The sequence below is a fragment of the Pseudopipra pipra genome, chromosome 1, assembly GCF_036250125.1.
Source record: "Pseudopipra pipra isolate bDixPip1 chromosome 1, bDixPip1.hap1, whole genome shotgun sequence".
Lineage (NCBI taxonomy): Eukaryota > Metazoa > Chordata > Aves > Passeriformes > Pipridae > Pseudopipra > Pseudopipra pipra.
The window spans coordinates 76,468,065-76,494,695 of NC_087549.1; the positions used below are offsets into that span (position 1 = coordinate 76,468,065).

Consider the following 26,631-nt stretch of genomic DNA (forward strand, 5'->3'; position numbering starts at 1 on the left):
AAAAATTATGTAGAAAAGGGAGGATCTGAACACATTAAGCTCCTAAGGACATCTATCCATGAAAATAAATATAGACATGATGACACATGACACACAATGGAGAATACTCAAAGCAAAATTATGGGCAGGTGAACATGAAACACTGGGCATTTCCCCCAAACCTAAGCACACAGTACAGTTTCTATAGCAGCCTTGTTAACAAGGCTATGCCATTTCAAAGTTAATTTTTATCATTTGTACTGATCTCAAAACAATTCATCAGCCTTTCAGGAAAGGGCTGTCTGAGAAGAAACAGTATGGCCACTCCCTCTGTCACTACAACCATTAATTCAGTTAAACAGCGACTGGGATTTTTTCCAGCTCTAACTGAAGATAACTGGAAGCTGCCCTCAGACAACAGTGGGAAGAAGTGACCACTCCTATGTGCTTGGTTCTGACATGCAGAGTAATTATACTGTAGGCAGGGACATACCAGCAGGTGTCCAAAGCTGCCTTTTAACCTGCCCAAGTTAGCGCAAGTCGCACAACAGCACAGTTTCCCCCGCCCAAGAATGCACCCTAAATATCAACAAATTTTTTTTTGCTAATATGGAAGCGCTGGCAAATCAAAAAAAAAAGAAGTGCAGGTGGTTTATCCACACTCAGAATTACCCAGTGCCACTTATAATGATTGGCAGGAGCAGCACAGTCTTGGGACAGAAGATGCTCTTTAGCCATATTTCATAGTCTAGGCTGGAGCTAAATCTCAGCTGGCTCCATACAGCAGTACGGTTTCCTCCCACAAAGATGTGTTAACCACGATGCCAGTACTTGCAGATCAGAGACACAGGATAGTCCATGTGTAGAATTAGCCTGGGTCTAGGAAGGATCATTCACTCAGCTTTTCTGCTGATTTCCCTGGGCCCCGTAGTAAAGCTCACCACAGCCCGTGTCAGTGCTAAAAGAGGCCACAACAGAAAGCTTCATGCACCATGCTGGAAGGATTTACTGACTTTGCCAGAGATAAAGAGAAGAAATTCAGCTTCAGTTCTGCACCCCAGTAAACCACTCTTCCCAGAGACTGAGACACTGAACCTCAACACCCTGGTCCACAGTGCTGTTTCTGTGGCTAAGTAGGGCTATACTGCTCTTCCCAGCATGTCCTACATGAACTAGGGGCATCTCACACTCCTATTTCTCCCAGAAGATAGGGAGATGGCTGTATGGGGAGATTGTCAGCTTCAATCTAGAAATAAAAAAAACAGACATACCAGCTTCCATATGCTGGAGAGGAACCTGCCAGTGCATGATTACTGCAGGGACAGCTGCCCATGTCTGCAAATCCTCTGAAATAATAATTCTGCAATAATCCCTCTTGAGAGGCACTGCTCTCACATGCCCTGCTAGCAGGACCATGAAAAAGGACTCTGTGTCTGCAGAGGGAAGGAACAAGGGACCTTGCCTTTCTACCATCAGACAATCATGGGTCACTGCAGAGGGCAGGGAGTCCCTCTGCTCTTACTGCTGCTCAGGCAACTTGGCAAAAATAGTAACTGACAGAAGAAAGGAGAAAGAAGCTGGAATAATTCTTCTGTACAGTAAGCAAAAAGTTAGGCTCTTTTAATAATATATTCTGATAGGTTAACTATTCAAGGAGGTTTTAGCATCAAAAATCATCATAAACGTTATTCTCAAAAAGTGCAAAGCTATCTTATTTTACCGTTTTACAGAGTATATTCTGCCCTTGGAGTCTTACTTTTCTCCAGGACCAGTGTGGTTAGACAACATCAGCAGTCTCCAGCAGATGACCAGCAGCTCCTGGAGAAGCACTGTGGGCCAGTATCGCTACACACATCAGCCTGTTGCAGCAGGGCCTTGTTTTGCTCTCTTCAACCATGAATTCCTCCTGAAAAGTTACTGAGGCCCTTTGCTAGCTGTGGCACAAATGTCAAAGCCTCAAGACATTCAGGGCTCTCATGTTTGCATGATATTCTCTAAACAAGGTGCCCACCAACACGCCTTGTTAGGCTGAACTGCCCTGGAAAGCCACAACACTTGTCAGCAAGGAAATCTTAAACTGGCATAATCAGGACTGGCTCTCCACCCCCCTACTTTCCCAGCACTGTTAGCTGCAGTAAGAGGAGAGTCTGCTGCAAGAAAGAACAAAACAGGTTTGGACAAGCATGAAACAAAGCTGCACGTATCTTAAGATAGCAGCCAAGGCGGTTAAACATTTTTCATTACAAACGTGAAACCCAGATCCGCTCCCTGAGAGCTCAACCGAGATCCCTCAGACCCACCCACATGCAGCTGAAGTCAGAGGATTCCGGCAGCCACATGCCAGCCTGCCCTGAGTTGGAGGAGCTGGAGTGCCCCTGACAAGTCATTTATGACATCTTCGGTTAGTTTTTAGGAGGGAACACCACCCAGCTGAAGCTTTCCAGACCTCCTCTGCCCAAGGACTGCTCTAGTTTAAGATCAACAAAACCAGCTGAATATTACACAATGGCTCAGTCATCATGAAACCATGGTGAAGAGAAAGGGAAGAAGTGGAGTAAAGAGGAAAAAAAAAAGAGCAACAGACTTTTTTTCATTAAATAAATAAATAAATAAATAAATAAACCCTACTGTATCTTGTGCAGAAATAAGGAAAAGGGCATGAATACATACCTATACTCAAGTTCAAAAATCTTTAAGTTTAGACAGGGAAAAAGAGAAATTTCTTATTTACAAGTGGCACCCCACAGTTATCTTCTAACTTGCCCTGAACACCAGCATTACTCAGACTGATTACATAATGAGGTACTAATTACTCAGGCTCTCTCAAATGCATACTAGTAAATTGGATTATTACTCAAATAAAGTATACATTGTTAGGAATGCCAGAGTGAGCTCTTTCTTTGACTGAACATTTTTTAGGGAAAAAAGCTACCTCTCTGCTATAAAGTTTTACAGTGTCTGGCACAAAGACCTCTTGGAGATTCCTAGGTACAAATATGAAAACACTACTAAACTTTAATATGTCTAGCTTGGGGGAAAACAGTATTACATTCTTTTGCTTGATACTATTAAAAGAAGCACGAACAAATATATCAGGCTCAAGAGCCTAAGAATTCACAGAACACCTGAAAAAAACTTTTCTTCTGTCTGTCTTAGATTCAGTGTCATTTCCCCTTTCTTACAGACTTAGAGATAATATTGCATGCATTACTGTTCATTTTCTGTTAATATGCAGGTAAGAATCTCTTTTCATTATCCTTGTGAAAAGCCTGTGGATGTTAAATACAAAATCTTCAAGCTTCAAAAAAAAGGAATGGTAGGTTTGACATGGCCTGTCTGGGTCATGTGGTAGGTTTCTTTGAAGAAAAAGACAAGTGGCACTGCTAGAACTTGCTGAGAAGACTGGAGCACTCACTGGTCATTGCAGGGCATGAATCCACAAATATGGGCAGATGGAGTGGTTAAGAGATGCAATACCTTTCAAAGACGTCTTACTGCATGGCATGGATGTTGTTTTATGTGTGAGAACGTGCATTATATACTGATAAGGAAAAGAAGTTGCTTCTGGCTGTAAAAGTTTGACAGACTGTTCTGTATGTTACTCCCATAAAATCAGCATATAAAGTGGCTGGTTTGCATTTGAACTGTAAAACTCAAGAAGCAAAAGGGCAAACAACACACATGAAGGTGGCTCCGCTTATTAAAACACATGTGTGCAATTTAATTTTCTGTAGCTTACCTGTGCTTACATTTGAAAACCACTTTGTATTACATACCAGATAGCATGTATTGTGTATGCTGGAGAAGCCCAATTGTAACTAGTTCCCATGATACCATCAAAGAGCAATTCACAGCATTTTTTTTCTGTCCCAAATAAGGACAGCACTTCTTCAGTAGTTGTGTCAGAATTATGGAGACAGACAACAAAGATGTCTTATATTCAGATAATTACTTGGTAGCATTACACATAACCGTAATGTTTATAGCCCTGGAATGAAAAACCCAACCTTCTGCTGCAAAGAAAAATACACCAGTATTTTTCTGTCTTTGTAAGGATACTGTTGTTTATTTTTGAATTTACTTTGACAAACCTCAAGCACATGAAGCTGTAAAAGCTCCAGTCTATATTATTTAAAATGAGGGTTAGCTAGAAGTTCGACATGAAATACAGTGAGATTATTCTGACATGTTACTAAAAACCAATTAGAACAAACAGATTAAAATTGGACCACCTTTTCTGATTCCTTGAACTGGAGAAAAGGTTGCAAGAGAGATACACACACATGGCAGTCTCGTCTACTAGTGAATAGCATTGCCCTCCACTTACCTTTCCAGTCTACTCCCAACTATTCAAAGAAGTTTATTTTACTGTGTTTTCTGATAAACACACGAATTAGAATTCAGCTTTAGAGATCAACGGGGGAAACTGCAGGGCACGGGGGAGTGCATGGGTTGCCTAGCTTTTTATGTCCCAGTCCCTATCCCTTTAAATGCTAGACTTATTCACCATAAATTTCCAATAGTCTGCAAAGTCCACTGTGTTGTTCGTTATGGTTCTGATGGAATGCAAGGTGAGCAAGGACTCTAATTTTTCTCATTTTGTAATGTTTTTCTCCCTCTCATTAGAAAGAAACTAAGTTCTGCTGCAAGGAATGTAGAAGAAAAAAAATGCAGAGTTGGTCTGAGTGGTTTTATCCACGTAACTTACAAGCTGATGGGTATACTTGCCTGAATCTACTGCAGTACAGCATACAAGCTATAACAATGAAAAATTCTTCTACAGAACAAACAGCACCAGATTAGAAGACAAAGGATGCATTAAACAACTATTTTATTTAGCTACGCATGGCCTGAGCTAATGTCACCGCACCCTGAGAGTATTTACCTAACATGATTCAAGCAATGGCAGTGCTGGATTAACAGGTGGGTTCAACGATCTTAGTGGTCTTTTCCAAATGAAATGATTCTATGATTCTATTATTTTTCTCTCCTCTTCCATCTCACCTGTGTATGTTTCAGAACTGAGTGATACAATTTCCTTCCTTTCAGCAAAATGAACTTACCAATTATTCAAATAAAAGAACCATTATTTATCTGTCATTCCACATTACCATGGCTTCAAGTACAAATCTTTATACTAGTATCTTCATACATTTTTCTGTTAACATACACATTGACAAACAACACACAGGCAAAGCATGCAAAGACCTTCAACAGTGAGTTACATCCACTGAGGTACCAGTGAGGAATCACCCAATGTCTCATTTAGTTCAAGACAGGTAGGTACAAGAAAATCATGCTTGTTTCTAGTATAGTTTAAAAATTAATTTATATTAGTTATTCTCACGAAGTCTCTGCATTGTAGAGAATACAAAACTACTGCTATTTTGGAAGTTCTCATTTCTGGGCTTCACTCGTGAAAAAGCTCAGTCAACCCAACACATTTGCTGACACCACTATCCCAAGGCCTTGCATGCCTAGCAGACTCAAGGGAAAATACACAATCTTGTGCTTCTCTGCAAAAATACTACTATACTATGGGGAAAAAACACACCCCACAGGAGCATACCATGTGCAACAACTGCACAGGTAAAAATGCGAGCTTCCAAAGCACCAAATTAAAAGATAGTCCCCATGATTTTCCATTAGGTAGATTCCTTTGTAGCTGAAATATTCAGAGAAGGAAATAGACCAAAAAAGGAAAAGGAGGCTCAAACTGGGATGCTGGAAGTCAAGCACAAAATTTTAATATCAAATATTCAACAACTGTAAGATGCTGGGAAGAAACTCAGCATCCCTAAAAACAAGCTATGCAGGTTCCCATCACCATTTAAATTAGAGCACCTGATTCAAATATCATTATTTACAGGGTTTGATTTAACTGATCTGACCAAGACCAAAATAGGTCCCTTTATCAGATGCTGCACAAAAAGAGAGAATCGCCACCCCACCACGAGAGTATGCCCATCAGACACTGCTTTATGTTCCCAGGCAGGGAAACACAGTGCATGCAGCCCAGGTACCAGCAGAGGAAGCCTGCTGGTGAGGGAATGGTCTAACCTAGACTACCAAAATGCACTTCTGGAGAGGACAAGTCAAAGAAAGCACATGACTCATCAGTGGAATTAAGTCAGATAACAAAGTTCAAACAGCACTAATTTTGATCCCCTTCATCTGCTCCTGCTCAGAGCAAGGTAACTCAAGCAGCCAGACATACAGGGCTGCTAACAGAGTAAGCAAGCACTGGTCTGCACACAAATTTACTTCTCATCACCAGAGGCTTCTCCCATTAAGACAGGTCTACACTAGATCCTGATGATGCATCCTGTGAATCACAGATATGAGCGGTTTTCCCAGGAGAGGCCCTTGACCTCAGCATGATTACAGTGATAGTGCTTTTTCAGTGAATTTTCTTTTGCTCATGAGGCTACTGGGTTTACTTGTTCCAGGGTTAGTACTGTCCACGCAGACAGGGAAGTGCTAGCACATGTGCCAAAATGTTTTTCCAGGCCTCTTGGGGCACAGTTCAATCCAATTAAAACTTGCACAAAAGTAATAAAACTCAAAAATTATTCCCTTGGTGCTGTGGGCTCCAGCAGTCCAAAGGTCTTTCAGTCTACTATAGTGCCAGCAACTTGAAGTCAAACCCTTTCCAACAGAGTTGTTTCAGCTATTTCCAAAATCACTTGACCCTTTTTCATGTGCATTTGAGATGCAAACCACGCTGACTGGCCCAGGGTCCAAGACTTTTCTGCCCAGTTGTGAAGAAACGAGAACAGCTTTACCCCCCCAAAAATCAGCACTTAACTGCAAGCATGTCCTTCTCCTTATAAAACTGCACCACTGCAGTGAAACCACTCAGCTACATCAGCTGAGGTTACAGTGGTAGCAGTGCCCACACAGAGATTTTTATTTTGGCTTTGCACAAACCACTTCCAAGAAAGTGCTCTGAAGAAAAGGAGGGGTGAGAAAGACAATCTCATTTCCAAATAATGGTGCAAAATGTGTTAGCATGCAAAGCTTTGTCAACTCAGCGATCTCTGAAAGATGTTTTTAACCAGTGGAGAGACATCACCTTGGAACACAATACTACAGGCAGATGCTTCAAATAGGATACTGACCACAGGGAACAGAGATTCCACAATTCAAGCTATTGAGGCACACACAGCAATCTGCCACTTAGGAAGGGCACAGGACATACTCCTGAAACACAAGGCAGTTTTAAATGTTAGTAAGACACTACCATGTTGTCTAAAGCTCTCAGAAGGTAACACCACTGAGACAAGTTCAAGTAAACACTACGAATAACCACTGCTAGATACCAGGGAAAAGAAGTGCATTCAAATCAGCAACCAGTAAATGTTTATTTCCAGTGGGAAGAGGCTGTCAGAAGTGGAGATTCTGGTTAGTCCAGTGACCACACTCAACACACTGTGCTCACATCAGATATACAACTTTTACTCCACTGGATGCTCAACCTCACCAACCTTTGGCTAGATCCAGCCCACAGGGATGGCAACAGGAGTCTCCGGATAAACTCAACACACACAGGTGAAAACACAGCGCAACTACTGCCCAGAGAACTCCTGCACATATGGCTGCTAAACTTACTGGGAGCTGAAAAATTCCTCTCAATTTGTAATGGGGCTTAGTCATTAGTATTTTCTATTAAGAAAAATGCTTATGTTCCCAGGACTATAGACCTGTTACAGACTACTTACAATAAAAAAAGCTGCAATACTTCTCAAACAAAATACAAAAGCAAAGAGCAAAGTTTGGGGGTGGTTTGGGGTTATTTTTCTTTTTGACCTATTTTAAAACACAAATAAGAAATGAATAACAGGCCTTTTAATACTAAAGTTATACTCCCAGAAACTAAGTTTTCCATGAGCTCAGAGACCAAACCATAGACACTTACACTACCATGTATTTCAATATATTTGTAATGGATCCAAGATCCCTTAAAGTTCAAATTCCACTTATGCTCCAAAGCAAGAGCTAGCTTTTTTTCCAAGCCTTTTCGCAAACCTGTTATTCAATAATGAGCTTTCAAAACTATAGTAAAATTTACTGATCCCTTTATACTCATTATCCTGGCCTCTTGCTGTGCTTGCTCCTTTTAACGGATGGAGCAAGTATTAGCTTGACTTCCTACCACACATCAAGCTTTCAGCTGAGGTTAGTAGTATACATCTCTAACAATTGATAAGATCTCTATTAATTTACTATTAAATGCATAAAGCTAGAGATTTTATTTTTGCCTTGCATCTGACACATAGTGAGAGCATACCTTACTTTCCTGACATGCTACAAGTTTTGCATGTAGATGCAGCTGATAAGAGGAATTCAAATCAAGGCAAAAACTCAGTTATCATGAAAGAACTGAGATTAATATATCCATTTGCATTCGTATGTAGAAGAAAAAAATCACAAAGAAGCGCCCCAGTAATACTGCAGTCAATGCATAACAGAAGAAAGTTTTAAAACCTCAAGTTAGTGAAAGCAGATTTTGATGAAAAAATTAAATTAAACCACATGCCTGTTCAAAATACAGCCTGATGAGAAAGAAAAAAAAATCCAAACCAAAACAGTTAAAAAATAATTTCATTGCTCCATCTTCCAGACTTATGAGGCCTTGCACATTCAGATCCGAATAGTCAGGTGTGAATTCAGATGAAGCAGCATAAAGGAATTGCTGCTGACAGATCATGGAAGTCCCACTACTCTGGGTGAACTCAGCAGAGGTAAAGGGACAATGTTGCAAGATGTTTGCTCTTGGCAAATCTGTGCTAACACAGACATTAAGTGCTTTTCCATTAGTAGAACTGTATTTTTTTTTGTTTAGCAGAAATACTCTTTGTCTAAAAAAAAATACAAATCACTTCTAAGTTTCATAATTGGAAATTAGCAAATAGCATTCCCAAACTCACTTCTGCCTCAGTCACCAAGCATCCTGTGGTGCCCTTGGCTGAAAGCAACAGTCAGAACCTGCCACCTACACAAATGCTGGAAAAAGTTAAAATCACCAACACAAGGAACCTGGCACTATCTCTGTGAACCTAAGGACCTCCTCTCCTGTAAGCACAAGGGAACAAGAGCGGGGCCCCTCTGACAACACGTATGGCCATACAGCATCTTGCATGTTCCTGTAAAAGAAAATGCCAGCGAGACACTTGCTCCTTAAAAGCACAGCTGCTGTCAGGGCTGGCTACAGGAGTCCCAGCCATCCTCACTGCTGCAGCTCACTGTACCTGACTGTAAGTCAAGGAGATGCCACCCCAAACTTGCCATGAGGTTTCCAATTGTTCTGACACTACGAGTTTGTCACTTTTGCTTTTATGCACTACTCGGTACAATGTTGTAACAAATGGATGAGGATCTACACGTTACTGCTCTGCAGTAAACATAAAGCAGCAGTAGCTGATGCACGCATTTACTTATATTAAATATGTGGTTTTAAGCACTCAAATCTCTTCAAAGAGTGAAAAAGAATCACCACAATCATTTCCAGAAATCCCCCCTACAAGGGCAAGTCTGAGCCTATCAGTACCCATCAAGCTCATTTTAAATAAACATAACAGCTCCCACAAAATTTGTTTACTGAAATTAACTGCAGGGCTGGAGATAAGTTTGGTTTATTTTCTGCAGTAATTTGCAAAGCCAGAGCTGTGTGCTGGAACTTTTAAACAAAGCGCTGGAGTCAGCAGGACCTGATGTTCTACCCAACCACTGATTCACCACCTGACCTTGAAGGAGTCCATCACCTCATCATAAATCTGCTGGCCCAGCTGTGAAACTGGATGAAAGCAGGACTACCCTACAAAATACATGCAACGACTAGTTTGGCCTTTTGTTAAATAAACATAACGCCCCCTCAAAACAAACCCTACGAACTAAACAGCGTGTTTTTTTTCTGTATACAAAGCACTTTGTACTATAAAAAAACGGAGTGCTTTACCAAGTGGGCGGGAAATGGATGTAAATATTTACACATGTACTGCAAAGAGCTGTTACTCACTCTAGGGATGTGTATTTTGGTAGCTCTATAATTCAAGAACTACATCAGCACAGTGGGGGTGCTTCACTAGATAGAAATAACATGCTGGTCTCCGGAAAGCATGCATTATGCTAAGAAGGGCAAAGAAAAAAACTGACATAAAGGGGACAGCTCCTGCCAGACTGGAAACTAAATTAGCTTCAAACAAAACAGAGATTCAACAAAGCTACAAGTGCTCAGAGCTTAATTACAGGAGTAGATGAAACTACTAGTTTAGCATCCAGATTTTTGTTCCATTTTTCCATCATCTCACAAACTCTTCCAAAAGGCAAGTGTATTTTGGACTGGTAAGTAAGCCTGGAAGCACAGAGGGTAGCTATTTCTCCTTATGCTCGATTGCCCCTTATGCCTGCCAAGAAGAAAAGTTCGTGCTAAGATGGGGAGGAGAAGGGTCGCCTCAGCCAGTAATTCAGCTGCTTCTGTTGTGTCCTGGTGCAAATACAGGATCTGCTACTTTACATACCTCCATACTCAGTTCAGAGTTGACACTTGTACTACAGTATTTAGATTAGTGACACATAATCCCAAATGCAAATTAAAAACAGATTTAAAATATGTGCTATGTAAGGGAATGAGGCTGACTGGATTCCGTTTCACATGGTGAAGTCTGGCTCCATGAACTCATGGGTCCTAAAAACTCAAATACCATTTAATAGTGTTGAAAAAAATCTGGACCCAGGTTCCAAAGGCTTCCTTATAAGTTACTTTCATCTTCCATTATAAAAATTAATCTGTCCATTCAGAAATTTTTAGAGAAAAGAGAATGGGCTACTGTTTCCCATGGTTATCACTTCAAAGATGAGTTTGCTTTACAAGCACCAGTGTTGTAATGCTTGTCCACTACAAATTAGAAAACTAGGTTTTCTAATCAATTGCGGTATAAAAAGACATTTCCTTCCATTTTCATACATAAATAGAGGAAACATTGCTTGTAACTGCAACCTTGAACCACATCTGATAAGGTGCTTAGTATTTACATAATGTCCACACTAAAACTGATAAGTACATCACGTTGTGCACAGGTTAAAAGTTATGCAAAAAATGCATGACTCGAGAGCAGCCTCAGCAACTCTGAATCTCTGTGGTGTCTGGACCTTCGTCTACTTCAAGCTGCCTAATCTGCTTTAAGGACATCAGGTACAGTAAACTGTTTGTTCAGCTTGTGGAGAGTCAGATTTAAGGATTTCATATTCAAACAGCACTGACTCAAGTAGTGATATTGGTTCAAGGACTTTTCAAAGTGCAACTGCAGAGCTTATCAATACCACAAAGTGAATACTACTCTACTTGACGGTGTTTTCTTTAAACAAGGCCTTGGGCTTTAATATAGCACCAGCGTGACACTATAACTGAAAAATCAAGCCTTCGCTCAGAAAAATTCTGTAGGCTCCTGTTGTCCACCATTTCTTCTACAGAAATGGACTTGCATGTGATGCCAAGTAAACACATTTTACACCCAGTGTTTTTAGGAAACAGTACACGTATACATCTGTGTGAGCACCAACACGCCCATTTCCCCACCCCATCATATACACAACACATGTACACATTACAATATTTTCCAGAAGAGCTGTATTAACCTACTTAGAGGCATTAAGATTCTGCATTGCACTGCAATAGCTCTGCTCATTTCTGAAAGCATTTGAATAAATGCATTTGATACATACACTGTGGGCATGCTTGGGATTAACAGATCAGCAACTAATTTGGAGTAATTGAATATGCATAGCAGTCCCTGGTCCGATCTGTTAACACAATCATTAACTATCAATATAGGGAAAGCATTTTTAAAAATGCTCAGGGAAACAACTCAGAAGAAAACCAAGAGTGCTGCTTAAGAAAATATGGACCCCCTAGCAGCCTTCTGCTTCTTGGCCTCCCCTTCACCTGCACAGGCTTTGCTGGATGCAGCCTCTGCCCCACCATCAAGGGCTTTGTTCACTTACAAACTCGGTGCAGCGGTCACATTCTCCTTAGAAGTACATGCTCATGTGCTGTACTAACCAAGCCTTTGTCACGCTTCTGTTGCTTTCCTGATCATACTGCTCTCTTTTCTGCCCCACTAAGGACATGTGAAAAACATTAACATATTTCAAATGCCTACCAGACCTTGAAGTATCCTTGTCAGAATTTTACATTTCCTGGTCAAATCTTGTGGTGACAGAAATCCTGTGTATTTGCATTTAAGCAAATAATGATACACAGATAATGCCAATGAGTTCTAGCCATCAGATTTCAATGTATATTAAATGCCTGCCTGAAAGCAGCATTAATAATAGAATGAATTTCATTATTTACTTCTAATTAGAACTCCTTGTTGATGCAAGTGAAAAAAATGCACATTCAAAAGAGAAATAATCACCAGTAAAACACACATAATTATTTTCATTATAGGCTTGTGTCACTTCCAGCTATTCAGTGCTCCCTTCCCAAATCTTTTTCCCAATAGCTTACAATTCTGCTACACATAGAAAGCTTCAGATGAAGCATCAGTGGCAGGTACACATCTTGCTAGTAATGCATATATTTTCAAAGGAGCTTATTTTATCACCATAGGCAAAACATTATTTGTCTCATTCAGGCTAACAATAGCTGCTGCTATGTGAACACTCTATGAGACCATTTATTGGAGAAGGCAAGTTTAATTTAAAAAGGGAAGAATCGTTTCCAAGAGGCAAGATTTTATCTTTCCTGTAAAAGTCATCATCTGTACAAAGTTACAAATCACTGGAGAAAAATCCCATAGTGAGTGTTCAGTAGAGCCTCAGACATTTAGCAGCCAAACACCTTGGGAAAGCCCGCCCTACTCTTGGCGTGCTTTAGCTGCTGCTGAGCAAGACCTCCTGGAGCTTCCCTTGGCAGCTCCGACAGGCCGCTATTTATGCTAACCCTGACCACAGCGGGCAAAAGGAGGACAGGAGGAACATCTGACTCCTGTGCTCCTTGTGAGCTGAAAAAGGCTTGATGAGGTTTTGTGCTCTGCTCAGGTTTGCTGGGTTTGCAGTGAGGTCCTTGATGCCAGGGCTGGCGCTGCCCTGTGTCCCCTGGCCACCCTGCTCCTGGCTGGGCAGTGCAATGGGCCCTGGCTGCCAGGCGCTGTCATCGACCCACCCGGAGGCCCCCTGTAGTCCCAGCCCCCAAGAGCTACAAGCCCTCCTTGTGCCCTGACATGCTGGTGCATGTGCACAGGTACTCGTCTGTTGGAGAGAAAAGCAGATGCAAATGAGAGCCAGGCTGCAAGGATGAATGCTACGGGAAGCAAAGCTGAAGCAGAAGCTTAGAGAGACCAAAAAAGTAAAAGCACAGAAGCCTATGCATGGGAGACAGGACAAAGGGCAGGTAGGAGGCATTAAAAAAAAAAGAAAATAGAAAAAACAATCAGAAAAGGAAGACTATTAGGTTGCTTTGAAGTAGCACCCTCTTCTTCCACCCTCATATATACACATCTCTGTAACCCTACAACATCCAGAAGCTGCTCAAAGCTGATTGATGCTGCTTCCCCTGGTACAGGCCCTCTCCTCTCCCGTGTCTGCCACAACCACCCAACTGCAGAGGGGTAGCGTGCTGCTTTTTCTACAGTGCAAAAAGAGGTCCTGCAGCATTTCTGAACTTTTCATGGTTTTACTTTCCAACACCAAAGGGGTTTTCTCCATGTACATTTTATGATTGTCCTTGGTTAAGACAGCTTGGGTAGAAAAATCTCCTTAAATCGTCTCTCAGCTCCATCATGTGTATGCTAAACAGGACCTGACTTGTTTTACAAAATAAAGAGCACTGGATGAGGAGAAGGCACATGACCTACACTAACATTTTCTTCCCCTGGTTTAGCATAAATAAAAGCACCACTATGAAAGAGCACTTAAAGTTCTTTTTGCAGCTAACATTGAAAGACTTTATTATCACACTGCAGAAATGCTTCAGGGGAAATCTTGCTCTGATAGTGTTCTCATGAGAAAACTTGATGCTTTCAAACAAGTCACTTTGAAATGTTCAAGAATACAAATATCATGAGGCTCCGAAAAGTACAATGATGCATCTTATCCCACTCGGAAGCTCCTGTGTTGCCTACTAAAAGAACCTGAAGCTCTGGAAGAAGTACTGCATCTTTCAAACAGAGAAGATTTCAGACATCAAGCCTTGAAAGTGATCTGGCATCAAAATGCCAGTCTGATTGCTCAGATTTAGTTTGTTTAAAGTTAACTTGTGCAGTGAAGGGTACCTGGAGCTGCAGAAGATTCCTCTTTGTTTCTGCGTTTCTTGTGTACACAGAGATAACACAGACTTCAGGAAATACTCTGAGTGACCACAGGACAGGGGAAAGATAGAACCAGCACTGTGCAGCCAGAGGCACTGCAGCCTTCCCCAGAAGACCTGCTAGTGGACACAGTCTCCTTCCCCTACATATTCACCACCACACCTCACCATAACTGCTAAGCAGCATGTAGGCTGGGACCACCAGCACACCTAACGCAGTACCCTACACACCTGTCCAATGGCTACACTTTTTAAACTATTCAAATTACTTCAAACAGTAATGACAAAAGGGATTTTTTACAGCTCATGTCCCCAGGCGCAGTCCTCAGTCTCTGACGGAGAAGTAGGGTGGGACTGGGACATAGCTGCTGAACAGTGGCTCCCAGGTGGCTAACTGGAACGGAAAGAGAGGGTGGCCTCTGCTCACCATTATCAATACTTTTTTAAATGGTGCTGGCACACGCACTAGCATTTTCTCAGAAGCCCTCATTGTGTAAAATCCTGTCCAGAATTACCTGGTCATTTGACTTTTTAATTTAAAAAATAAATAATAACGAATATTAAAAAAAAAATATCTAATTTAAAAAAAAAATAGGGCACTGTATACCACTTGGGTTTTGCTCGACTCTTGTCTTCCCCAAGTAAAAATCTCCATCCTAATCCACCATTTATATGTCCTGTAAGGTACAAAAGCTCACCAGAGTAAAACTGAGCAGTGCCTTGCTGCAGAGCGAAGTATCCCAGCACGTAATCGTGCTTAACCTAAACCATATGTTCCTAAAAACACCAACAGTGCTGAACAATGAGACCAGCCTTACATCCAAGGGAATTTAGGAACAAGGGAACAACTGAAGTGACAAGCTTGTTCATCATGAAGCTACAGATTCATTGTTGTCGTCGTTTTTTGGCATGGTGCAGCCTGAATTCCTTCCCATGTTTTGTGAACAGCTGAACTGTGTTCCCTTACAAAGGAAATTAATATGGCAGCCTGTGTACATCTGCTTTAATCTTAAAACAAAAGCAGTTTTGCTATCTTTAGTACAAGCATAATAAAGGCACCAAAAAAGACAGATGGTTTGGATTTTCTCTGCAGAAAGCAAGAAAGAAGACTGACATCTCAACTGTTTATGTAGCCACAACCCATTACGTGGCCACAGCAAACCAAGTGGGGACACAGAAAGTACCTCTTTGTCAGCATCTCAGATGCGGACTGCTTTCAGTCGGGTCTTATAAAAAGCATAAAACAACTCTGCTCACAGATAAATGCTTTTGTTTATAGAGATTTAATTTATATTGTTAGGAAAACACTTAACAAGGGCCACACTAATGCCAAACAAATTAATTTCAGTAAAGCTAAAGCAAACACTACCATTATGTTTAGGCAGCACAGAACAAAACCCTTGAAAACCCAACATTAAAGGAGTTATTTATGGTCATTGCTCAGCCCTCCTGCCCCCATCATTTGTGCATTAGAAATCTCCAGGCTGCTCACTTGCAAACTCCCCGACTTCTGACACTCATAGACAGAAAGTTCATTTTGCAGGAATAGTACAGTCACTTTGGTCTGGCAGTTGAGGTAGTTTTTTAGCGTTTTGTTTTGCTTTGGTGATTTTTTTACAATTCAACCTTTCTTTTAAAATATCTCACTTCTGGATCAAAACTTTCCCCTTCCTGAAATCAATCAAACTGATAGTGGTTTTGGCAGAAAGGCAAGTAACAGGAAAAAAGTAAGCACAGCACATGTCCAACATATCTGAGAAGTACTTCATAACTTGCTCTGTATTTTTTATGTAATAAATACATAGTTAAAGGAAAAGCATATACAAAAAGAGGCTTTTCTCTTTTAACAAACATTCAAAGAATGGTAGTCATGTAAAAATATCCTTCCTGATATATAGCAGATAAAAAAATAAGCTGAATTAGCTCCTGAATTAGGGGGGAAGAAAGTTCTCTGCTACAGATATTGCTTCCTTTAGCACAATGAAATGCTTTTTAATATTTTGATGCTATAACAATCAAAGTGTTGGTAAATTTAAGAGACCCAAACTAATGATTTTTGCAATTAACAAGTACTTAAGAAGAAAAAGAAGATGGCACACATGGAAAAAACCCAAAACACTTGTTCAAATGAGTGCTTCCACTTGAACCAGTGCTCCAACACCATACTGACAAGTAACATTTGTGGTTTTCAAGCAGCATTTCCATTAAGAAAAATGTTTGCTGCAAGGTCCTACAGTTGCATTAAATCCTTACGAGGCACGAGGAGGCTTTTGTGCAGTGCAGTTACGCTCCATTAAATGCTTCACAGGAGGGACAGGGTGACACAGCTCAGTGGGCCTGTGGGACACGTGGGCTTGCAGGACATATGTGGCCTCTGAAGCCACGCTTGCTTCACTGGTGTCTTTCTTTAAAGTGCATGGGAAGGAGCCAGCATGCACAAGCAGGGCACAGCCACCCCTCCTTGCAGTTCTTTCCAGGTGATGCCCCCCAGGCTGGGGTACCAGAGACTGCCTGGGACAGTGCAAGTGCAGGCTGTGCAAGGTGGGGAGGCCAGCCTCCCTTAGGATGCTCCCAGTGGAAGCTGCCGGAGCCCAGCTCACATCTGTCATGAGCTCTGTTTACAGGCGCGTCAACAGATGCTTACAGCGAGAGTCACTGAACTCTGACATCCCAAATAAAGATGTAAACACTTCTCCACAGAAGATAAATCCTGAGTATTAAAAGGCGCTCTGGCTGACTTCTGGCCCTCTCCAACTCCACACTCCCATACACATCCCTTAAAAAAACAACAGCAATAAAAAGACACAAAGCACAAAAGAAATCCCCAAAAAACCAACATACTAACAGCCACAGCACCAAGCTTCTTTAGCTATGCTAGAAATAATCAGTAGAATTATTACAAGTAAGCCAAATATAACTAACTGCAGAATAAAATTAACTTTACAGTGTTTAGACAGATGGAATCTGATTTCCTGCTGTAAAGCTGCTGAATTTGGCATTGACCCTGAGCCCCAAAGGCTCTGCTGCCCGAAAAATACACGAGCTACCCAATGTCTGGAGTCGGTAGTCACTACTCTTCATAAGCACCATTAAATTACAAAGCATGGAAGTCTTCATAAATAAAGTTTGCAGAAAGAGATGGATTCATTTAATGCTAAGAGCAGCCAAGACCAAAGCCCACTGCATATATCTGTATATTTTCTTAAGAGGCTGTATATACAAGGGAGCATACAAAGGTCTTCTTTAAAATGCTCCCTTGTCAGGGTGTATTTCAAGGGTAATAGATATTGAATTCAGGAAAATGTCCAAAAAAACACTGTTTGGAAATATTTTCGGGTCTTCACGTGGAAGAGCTAGAAGCAAGCATGAAGCTTTTCAATGTTAACTAAGAAAATCCTTGTCCAGAAGGATTTACTTCTCCAGTGCCTGATCCTATGAACTATGGATGCAGCCAAACACAGCATTTACTGATAAACAGTCCTACTGACTTCAGTAACTTAAGCCAAGTAACTTCAGTGGTGTTATTCATGCCCTGTGAATATGAACGGAAGACTCTTGTTTAAAAGGGCTCCTCACAGCAGCAAAGGCTAGCACAAGAGTCCCAAGCAAGGGTGAGAAAGGACATAAGGCAAAGAAAAGAGTCCTTATGAGAAGTGCTTAGCCATTACCTACAGGTTCGAGATTTTTTTTTTAGTTTTAAACCAAAAATGAGGAAAACATGAACTCTCCTGTTATAACCACATGGTAACTTCAACGTAATCCCATTGTTAACTCTAAAATCAAACAAAAGGAAACCTCCCAAACTAAGCAAAACAGAAAAAACAAACCCCAAACCTCAAACAAGCTCAGGTCTAACTTTTCTGAATGAGGTCACGATGAGAAACTCTCCCAGCTTTCAAACCAGAAATTAAAAAAAGTGAAAGCCTCCATGGGAAACATACTTGAGCTGTGTTTAACAAGGAACATCTGTAGCCTTCCAGTCCTTGAGATGCAGAAATTCCGCAGAAGAGCCACAATAAATTAAACACACAGGAAAAAATACTTTTGTTGCTGACCAAACCATTTACAGGTGCCTCTGATTTGAAGCTAAGGATACGGAGCTCCACTCTGTTTGCTGACATAACACCATGCCGTGAAGGACTTCTTTGTAAAGAAAGTTCACAGAAAGCTGGTTTAACTGACACAGTCTTTACTGGTGAAATATGACATCTGTTTTTAAAGAGCCTACATTTTTTGGATATTATTGCTCAGCTTCTTCTTATAACATTTGATGTAAAAGTTCCTCTCAGTCAGCTAAGCCGGTATGCAATTTCAATGTCAGACTGAGGACAGTTTGGAGCAATTGATTCAATTTTTACTTCTCCCTGGATGAGTTTCTTCAGAGCAGATTTCCCCTACACACATATACATGTTATGTCTTACATATATATGTTTTTCCTTGCAAGGGAAGGGACATTATTAAAAATGTGTGCTCTCAGGTGCTTTTTTGAAAGTCCCCAATTCTCAAAGGCTTAAACACCAACCACCATGATTACATTAATTAAAAAAACCCCCAAAACCTGACACACTGACTATATTTATTGGCATTACTTTAACATATATTTGGACGTACAAACAGAAGAAAAAGTAGAGAGCCCTAATTAGGAGAGAAGAAAAATGTTCTTAAATCAATGCCATGCAACTCAACACAGGTCTTCTGAGAGATTTCATTCCCTCAAGCTTTTTGTATTTGCTATCTATGCTTTCACTGCAGACAGTTTCACATGTGTCTGTACAAGTCAAGAGCACAATACAGTCCTCTTTCTATCTGAAATAAAGTTCACATTATTCAGGAAAAAAAAAAGAGAGAAACTGGAAAGAGGTTTTTTCTCAACGGAACCACTGATTACTGAACATACACAAGTAAGGCATTTCAAACAAAGCACACAGTGACAGCAGGGCTTTTAGGGTTTTATTTAAACATTCACTTGAGTACTTTATAAGCTCACACGACTTCATTAAAAATACAATAAGACAATGAGGAAACATCTGCTTTACTGTCAATAAAAACCTTAAGAAAGATTTTAACCCTAAAAACAGATGTAGTGAAAATACAATAACTGTAATGTCATCTTATGTACTAACATATGTCTATACACACAAGGAAAGATTAGGACTTACTTTTTCAAGTCTAAGTTTTCATAGACTTCACTGACATACTTTTTATGCATATTCATAGACATGGTGTTTCCAAAATATCAGCGACAAGAGTCCTTCACCAGTTCTCTGCACACTAATGGAACAGAAAACAAACAACACAACCCACCCAGCCATCAACCAGCAAATGAGTTCAGCATCTTCTCTTCTGGAAAGCATGTGGCTTGTGCTTATAAAGAGAAAAACATTTACAATGTGAATTGTCTGTGCATCCTAACTTTTCAAGTCATTGCAGGCTCTTTGTTTTGAAGGCTAGCCTGCAGAAAGCTTTTAAGAGGTACTCCAGAGCCAGCTGCAGCCTAAAGTTGTTACCGTGTGCTGAGAGAGGTTACATCTTCCATCTCCCACTCCTTTATCATGGGCCAGGGTGCTGAAACACACACCTGATGTACTCTTCTCCTCCCTGCATTTAATGAGGCTTTCATCTACCTCCATACAGTGCCACGTTTTTCTTATTTTCATAAAGAGCTAAGACTTTTTCATAGCTATTTGCTCAGGGAAATCCAAACTTACAACCTGAAATTCTCCATTTTAGTAAACTATATCCTATGTATCAGATATTCCACGCAGCCTATCAAATCAGCTAGTTCTCATACAGAGGGTGACAACAGCAGAAGACAGTATCACAGTTGCCTTTAAAGATAATTAGCAAATGGATTGTTAATTGAAGCATTCAGGCAACACAAGAACACTCAAGGAGGAATTATATAACCAGAAATTGCTATGCAACATGCTAAAATATTGTTATATAATTCTAATCTCACATTGGGTAGGATTCCCTACAACCACTCCTTCAGCAAACAACTGTATGCTGCTAGAGGGTTTTGTGGCAAATTTATTTCCTCCACTCGCAACAGAACACAAAGAAAAAATGAAGAAGTAATGTACTGTGCTATGAAATTTCCATTATTCTGCAAACTGATGTTGGCAAAGACTTGAAGGCCAAACTCATAAAAGTAAAACCTGAGCCCAGCTCTGGCAATACACCTTCCTAGACCCACTGTCCTGTCAATCACATCTTCAGAAGTCAAGGAAAATGCTCAGTGAAAAGGTGAGAAGTGCAAAGTCTAGTAGAAGCTACTGAATCAGAGAAGATGGATAACAAAGCTGTGCTTTTATAAGGTCCCAATGCTTTCATCAGTTTGCCATTAGTCTTGAACATGAGCTCCAGCTGTCAAAATGATCTGGGAACCAATACCCCAACCACTTCAAAAAAACATCATCACCCCATATTTCTGCAACCTCACCCCTTGCTTCCCCTGCCTTATTCTTCGAAGTGATAATCCAGCATTGCAGGGACTGCCAAGCAGTCAGAGATAATAGTCAGGCATTATCTCAGTTTCCTCTGACCTGCTTGCAACCTTCTGCAGCTTGTAGGCTGCAGAACAGCAAGGGCAGGATGGTCTAAAAGCACATCAAGAAAAGGCATGAGGGAAAAGTTATTAACTGACCCATGTCAGCTTGCACAGTCCTTTTACACACAAAGTGCGCTCCCGAAACCACAAGCCTTGAAAATGATTCATGTTATCAACTGCAGTGAATTGCTACTGTGCCTTTGGCTGGGCAGCTGCCAGCTCAAACCTGCTGAGGAGATGGAATGCCACATCACAGGTCTCAAGGTTGATCCCTACGTTCTTCCCATTTCGCACCACCTGCTTTTAACACATGCAGGCCAAACCGAAGGAGGTAATTTTTTCCCAGTGATGTTTATAGCACCAAGGTTTGTTAAGCAAACGTGGTCAGTCAGAAGACATCACGGTAAAGACTTAAGGCCTTTTCCATATTACCCGAAGTTTCAGCTTGCATTATGTGCACCATGGAAAGGCAGTAACATCACATGTAACACACACATAGAAGATCATTAACAAGTACCTCTTCTGATGGCAGATGCCAACACTAGCTTTGCCATTCTTTTCTAGGGCACCAAAGCAAGCTGTTTTACAGCAGCATCTGTGGTTCCCTTAAGTATAAGGATTTTGCAGCTCAAAACATTACTAAAAGTCAGGTTCTTTTAGTAATTTCTTTTTGGCTACACACTCAGTTAGAAAATCTCATGCAAATCACAAGTTGCCTCTCCTACAAGCATGTGGATGACTCCTACTAGGAGCTGAAGAGGGCTTGTGTTTAAAACGAAAGGCCCAACGCAGGACATTTCTTGGGTAACAACACACACAGCAGCCTTTCTACTCTGCAGCCCAAATGTAATGGTGATGTTATGGATCCTTCTTTTTTCTGCTTGAAAAAGCCAACAGAGGAAACAGTCTCAGACTCTCCACTTCATCGAACTTCAAATTTCAGTAAGACGAGTCAAAATATGCAACCTCCAAAATCTGAGAACTCCAAAGGCACAATTTAAAATGCAATCCACAGTAAAAAAACTGGCACATAGGTGGTCTTGTTTCTCTGAGAGGAGGCTTTGCACCCAGTGGTAGTTGTTCTTAGTCTAGTTTTGTGTATGTCTTTCTCCGTACCATGTGCATCTGGATCACCAACCCAATATACCTGGTAACTTGGTGCAGGTTACCTTGAAAAGGATGACGGAATCATAGAATGCCTTGGATTGGAAGAGACCTGTAAAAGTCATCCAGTCCAACTCCCCTGCAGTGAGGGGAGGCACTTTCCACTAAACCAGGTTGCTCAAAACCCCATTCAACCTGACCTTGAAGACCTCCAAGGATGGGGCATCTACACTGTCTGGGTAACCTCTTCCAGTATCTCATCACCCTCACAGTAAAAAATTTCTTCCTTAATTTCATTTAAATCTACCTTCTTTTAGTGTAAAGACACTACTTCTTGTCCTATTGCAACAGTCCATGCTAAAAAGTTTGTCCCTAGCTTTCTTATAGGCCCCTTTTGGTAATGGAAGATGCTATAAAGTCTCCCTGGAGCCTTCCCTTCTCCAGGCTGAACAACCTCAATGCTCAAGCCTGTCCTTATCACCTTAGAGGTGGTCCATCCCATCATTTTCATGGCTCCAACAGGTCCACATCCTTCCTGTGCTGAGGACCCCAGAGCTGGATGCAGTACTATAGAGGAGGTCTTACAAAAGTGGACTAGAGGGTCAGAATCACCTCCCTCGACCTGCTGCCACACTACTTTTGATGCAGCCCAGAATGCCCAGCCCTGGGCTGCCAACTCATGTCCACATATTGCCAGCTCACATCCAGCTTTTCATCCACCAACATTCTGAATCCTTCTCAGCAGGGCTGCTCTAATCTGTTCATCCCCCAGCCTGTACTGACACCAGGCGATGCTCCAATCCAAACGCAGAACCTTGTATTTGACCTTGTTAAACCTCATGAAGTACACACATGCCCACTTCTTGAGCTTGTCCAGGTCTCTCTGGATGGCATCCTGTCCCTCAGGCTTATCAACTGCACTACTCATCTTTGTGTCATCTGCAAACCTACTGAGGCTGCACTCGATCCCACTGCCTATATCTCATTGACGAAGATTATAAACAGTCCTGGTCCCAGTACAGACCCCTGACAGATAGCACTTGTCACCGATCTCCATCTAGATATTGAGCTGTTGACTACTACCACCTGGATGCAGCCATCTGACCAATTCCTCAACTGCCAAACAGTTCCTCCATCAAATCCATACCTCTCCAATTTAGAGAGAAGGATGTTGTGGGGAACCATGTCAAATGCTTTAACAAGTCCAGATAGATGACATCATAACATCCATAGCCCTTCCTTTGTTCACTGAGTCACTTCATCATTTTCCTCCCTCACTGCTAGGAGAGCAGCAATTTAACTGTGAGTACATTATATCTTGCTCATCAAAAGCCCCTCTGCAACTCTGTCTGGTTCCTTTCCTGCCTGCAGAAAGGCATGTAAAGAAAATAAGGGTTCTCTGGCTCTGAAAGACATGCTTTAATTTTGTTGGCCATGTGCCAGCCCCCACTTTCTGTTACTGTAAGGGAATACAACCATGGAGAGGCCACCTCTCTCCAGTAAACTACACAATCACTGACCTATGTGGAACAAGGCTCTCACACCTGGCAGCATTGCTTCAGTTTTGTCAGACACAATCATAGCAACTGACAGGCAACAGAACAAACTATCAAAACCAAGTTGCATGTTCAGGTCATACAAAATGAATATTTTATTCACAAACCGTTTAGTTTCCCCTATGCCTCCCCACAAGGAGAAAATACAGGGTTCCACAGCCAGTGTCACCACCATAACTTTGGGTTTTTTGACAACGGTATGTCCTGCGCAGCTCCAGGCATGCTGGCATCAGATGGGACTCACCTTTCTCAGTGAGGGAGGAGAGTCTTTTCCCAGGAACTAGGGAGACTCATTGGCAGGGCTAGATATGATGGGGGAGGGGGACAGTATCACGATCATCTTTGAGAGGTCATGGAGATCTGGGCAGGTGTCTGAGGACTGGAAGAAAGCAAATGTCACTCCAGTCTTCAAAAAGGGCTAGAAGAAGGAACCAAGAAACTACCAGCCAGTGAGCCTCACCTTAAGCCCTGGAAAGGTGAGGAAGCACATCATTCTGGAGGCCATCTCTACCCACATGGAGGATAAGAAGGTGATCAGGAGTAGTCAGCATGCCTTCAAGTTAAATCATTTTTTACCAACCTGATTGCCTTCTACAGTGATACAACTACTTGGATGGATAAGGGAAGAATAGTGGATATTGCCTATCTCTACTTCAGCAAGGCTTTCAACACTGTCTCTCATGAAATCCTCATAGGTTAACTCAATAACTGTGGGTTGGATGAGTGAACAGTGGGATGGATTGAGAACTGGCTGAGTGGCAGATCCCTGAGGGTCGTCATCAGTGGTATAGAGTCTAGTTGGAGGTCTGCCACTAGTGGTGTCCCCCAGGGTTCTATATTGGGCCCAGTGTTGTTTAACTTGTTCCTCAATTACTTGGATGAGGGAGTAGAGTGCCTCCTCAGCAAGTCTGCTGATGATACAAAACTGGAAGGACTGGCTGACACCTGAGGGCTGTGTGGCCCTTCAGAGGGACCTCAATAGGTAGGAGACATGGGTAGAGAATATTCTGAACTTCAACAAGGGCAAATGCAGGGTCTTGCACCTGGGGAGGAATAATCCCATACACCAGTACAGGCTGTGGGCTGACCTGCTGGAAAGCTGTGCTGTGAAGAAGGACCTGGGTGTCCTGGTGGACAACAAGCTGTTCATGAACCAGCAGTGTGTCCCTGTGGCCAAGAAGGCCAACAGAATCCTGGGATGCATTAGAAAGAGCATTGACAGCAGGTTAAGGGAGATGATCCTGCCCCTCTACTCAGCCTTGGTGAGGCCACATTTGGAGTACTGTGTCCAGTTCTGGGCTTCCCAGTACAAGAGAGACATGGAGCTCTTGGAGCAGGTCCAGCAGAGAGCTACTAAGTTGGTAAAGGGTCTGGAGAATCCCTCTTATGAGGGAGCTGGGCCTGTTCAGCCTCAATGTCTATAAATATCTAAAGGGTGGATGTCAGGAGGATGGAGCCAGGCTCTTCTCAGTGGTGCCAAACAACAGAACAAGAGGAAACGGGCAGGTGCACAGGAAGTTCCACCTAAACATAAGGAAAAATTTTACTGCGCAGGTGACTGTGCACTGGAATAGGTTGCCCAGAGAGGTTGTGGAGTTTCCCCCACTGGAGATATTCAAGAACCATCTGGATGCAATCCTGTGCCATGTGCTCTAGGAAGACTCTGCTTGAGCAGGGAGTTTGGACCGGATGACCCACAGTGCCCCTTCCAACCTGACCAATTCTGTGATTCTGTGAAAAGCTTGTTACAGGAAAGGCAAAAAGGACAAAACATAGAGGAGCAATGCCCATACCTGACCATAATCTGTCCTGAATACGACAACTCCTTCTGCACACGAATGAACAGTACTGGGATAATGCTGATTATTTTCTCGCAGCCAGACTCGAGACCCCTGCAATAAACAAAAGACAATTATAGATGACATAACAGAAAACTGGAAAAATAATTTCACTCAGTATTTTCCTCTGGAAATACTTATCAAATAATAGGAGAGAAAGTGAGAGCAAAATCCAAATAAGCAAGGGAAAGAAATAAAATAAAATAATCTGTTAGCAAGTTGGTTTCTGCTCGAGCAGTAAATACAGAAGAACTACACTGAAGTGTCTTTTTGTTTTTTTTTTACAAGTTCCTCAATGCCAGCAAGAGCAGCTGGAGCCAATTCTCTGATTCTCTGAGTCATGTGCCTCATGTTAGCACATGTAAAATTACAGAGCGGTGTTGAATTTACACACGGTTTAAAAGATCTTCCCCAAAGCCAGCTGGCTCCCTACCTGTTTATTTTCAGCCTCTGTCAGGCACTCACAGCATTGCCATCTTTCACCTCTTTTCTAAACTACTTTGCCCTTTACAGGGTTCTCCTCTCTTGCCTGCACTACAATGCAGAGGATTAAAAAAACCCAACTAGTAGCAAGCAGGATTACTGATATTTGCTTTTTGGAGGTGAGGAGGCATTGGAAACACTACCAGTGAGACACTCAAGTCAGTCTAGTCAGTCTAGTACAGCAGGGCAGAGCTTAATGTTGCATCTACCACCTGGCTGGTAGATGCAGCATTAAGAAAACAGAAATATCCAGCACTGAGAACAAGGGAGGAGGACCACAGCTCATGCTGCAGCTGCAGCAAAAGCCATCCCATAAACAATAGCCACTCAAGTTGCTCCCGTGTAGGAGAAGTTCTTAACTGGCATGAAAACATTGAGCAGCAGCAACCCATGGTCTGATCTCCAACCCAAACTATACTCCCATTCTCTACAGACAGCTGGCTCCATATCAGAATGACAATATTTTCGTGGCATTCAGAGAACAGAGATTTTTTTCACCAGAGCAGTCAAATTATCTCCTAAAGAAAAAGTAAATGGGTGGTGGAAAAGTGCTGGGATATAGCCTGATAATCGTAAGGTTGTGACTTTGGATGTACAATCACTGAAAAAAACCAAGTAAAATAATTTTGCATGCTAGCATCCAAAGGCTGTCCTTGCCTGAATTTCTAAGCACAGAAACTAGACCTACAGCCTGGTTAAGGCTAGAGGGGGGGAAGGGGGAGAGTCCTGACTGACAATCAAGACAAACACAGCTTTTTATTTTTATTGCATATTTAAGGCAAGTGAATCTACCACGGACTTCAGCCCCA

General features: G+C 41.8%; 1 protein-coding gene across 2 annotated transcripts in view; it reads right to left on the bottom strand.

Moving 5' to 3' along the window:
- The window catches only part of MYO10 (myosin X), a 162,905-nt gene that overhangs the window by 104,263 nt on the left and 32,011 nt on the right, over positions 1-26,631 (bottom strand). For both annotated transcript variants that reach the window (XM_064661733.1, XM_064661738.1), the window contains exon 2: positions 25,295-25,393. In XM_064661733.1, coding sequence (XP_064517803.1) covers positions 25,295-25,393 — 99 coding nt within the window. The remainder of the gene's footprint in view (positions 1-25,294; positions 25,394-26,631) is intronic.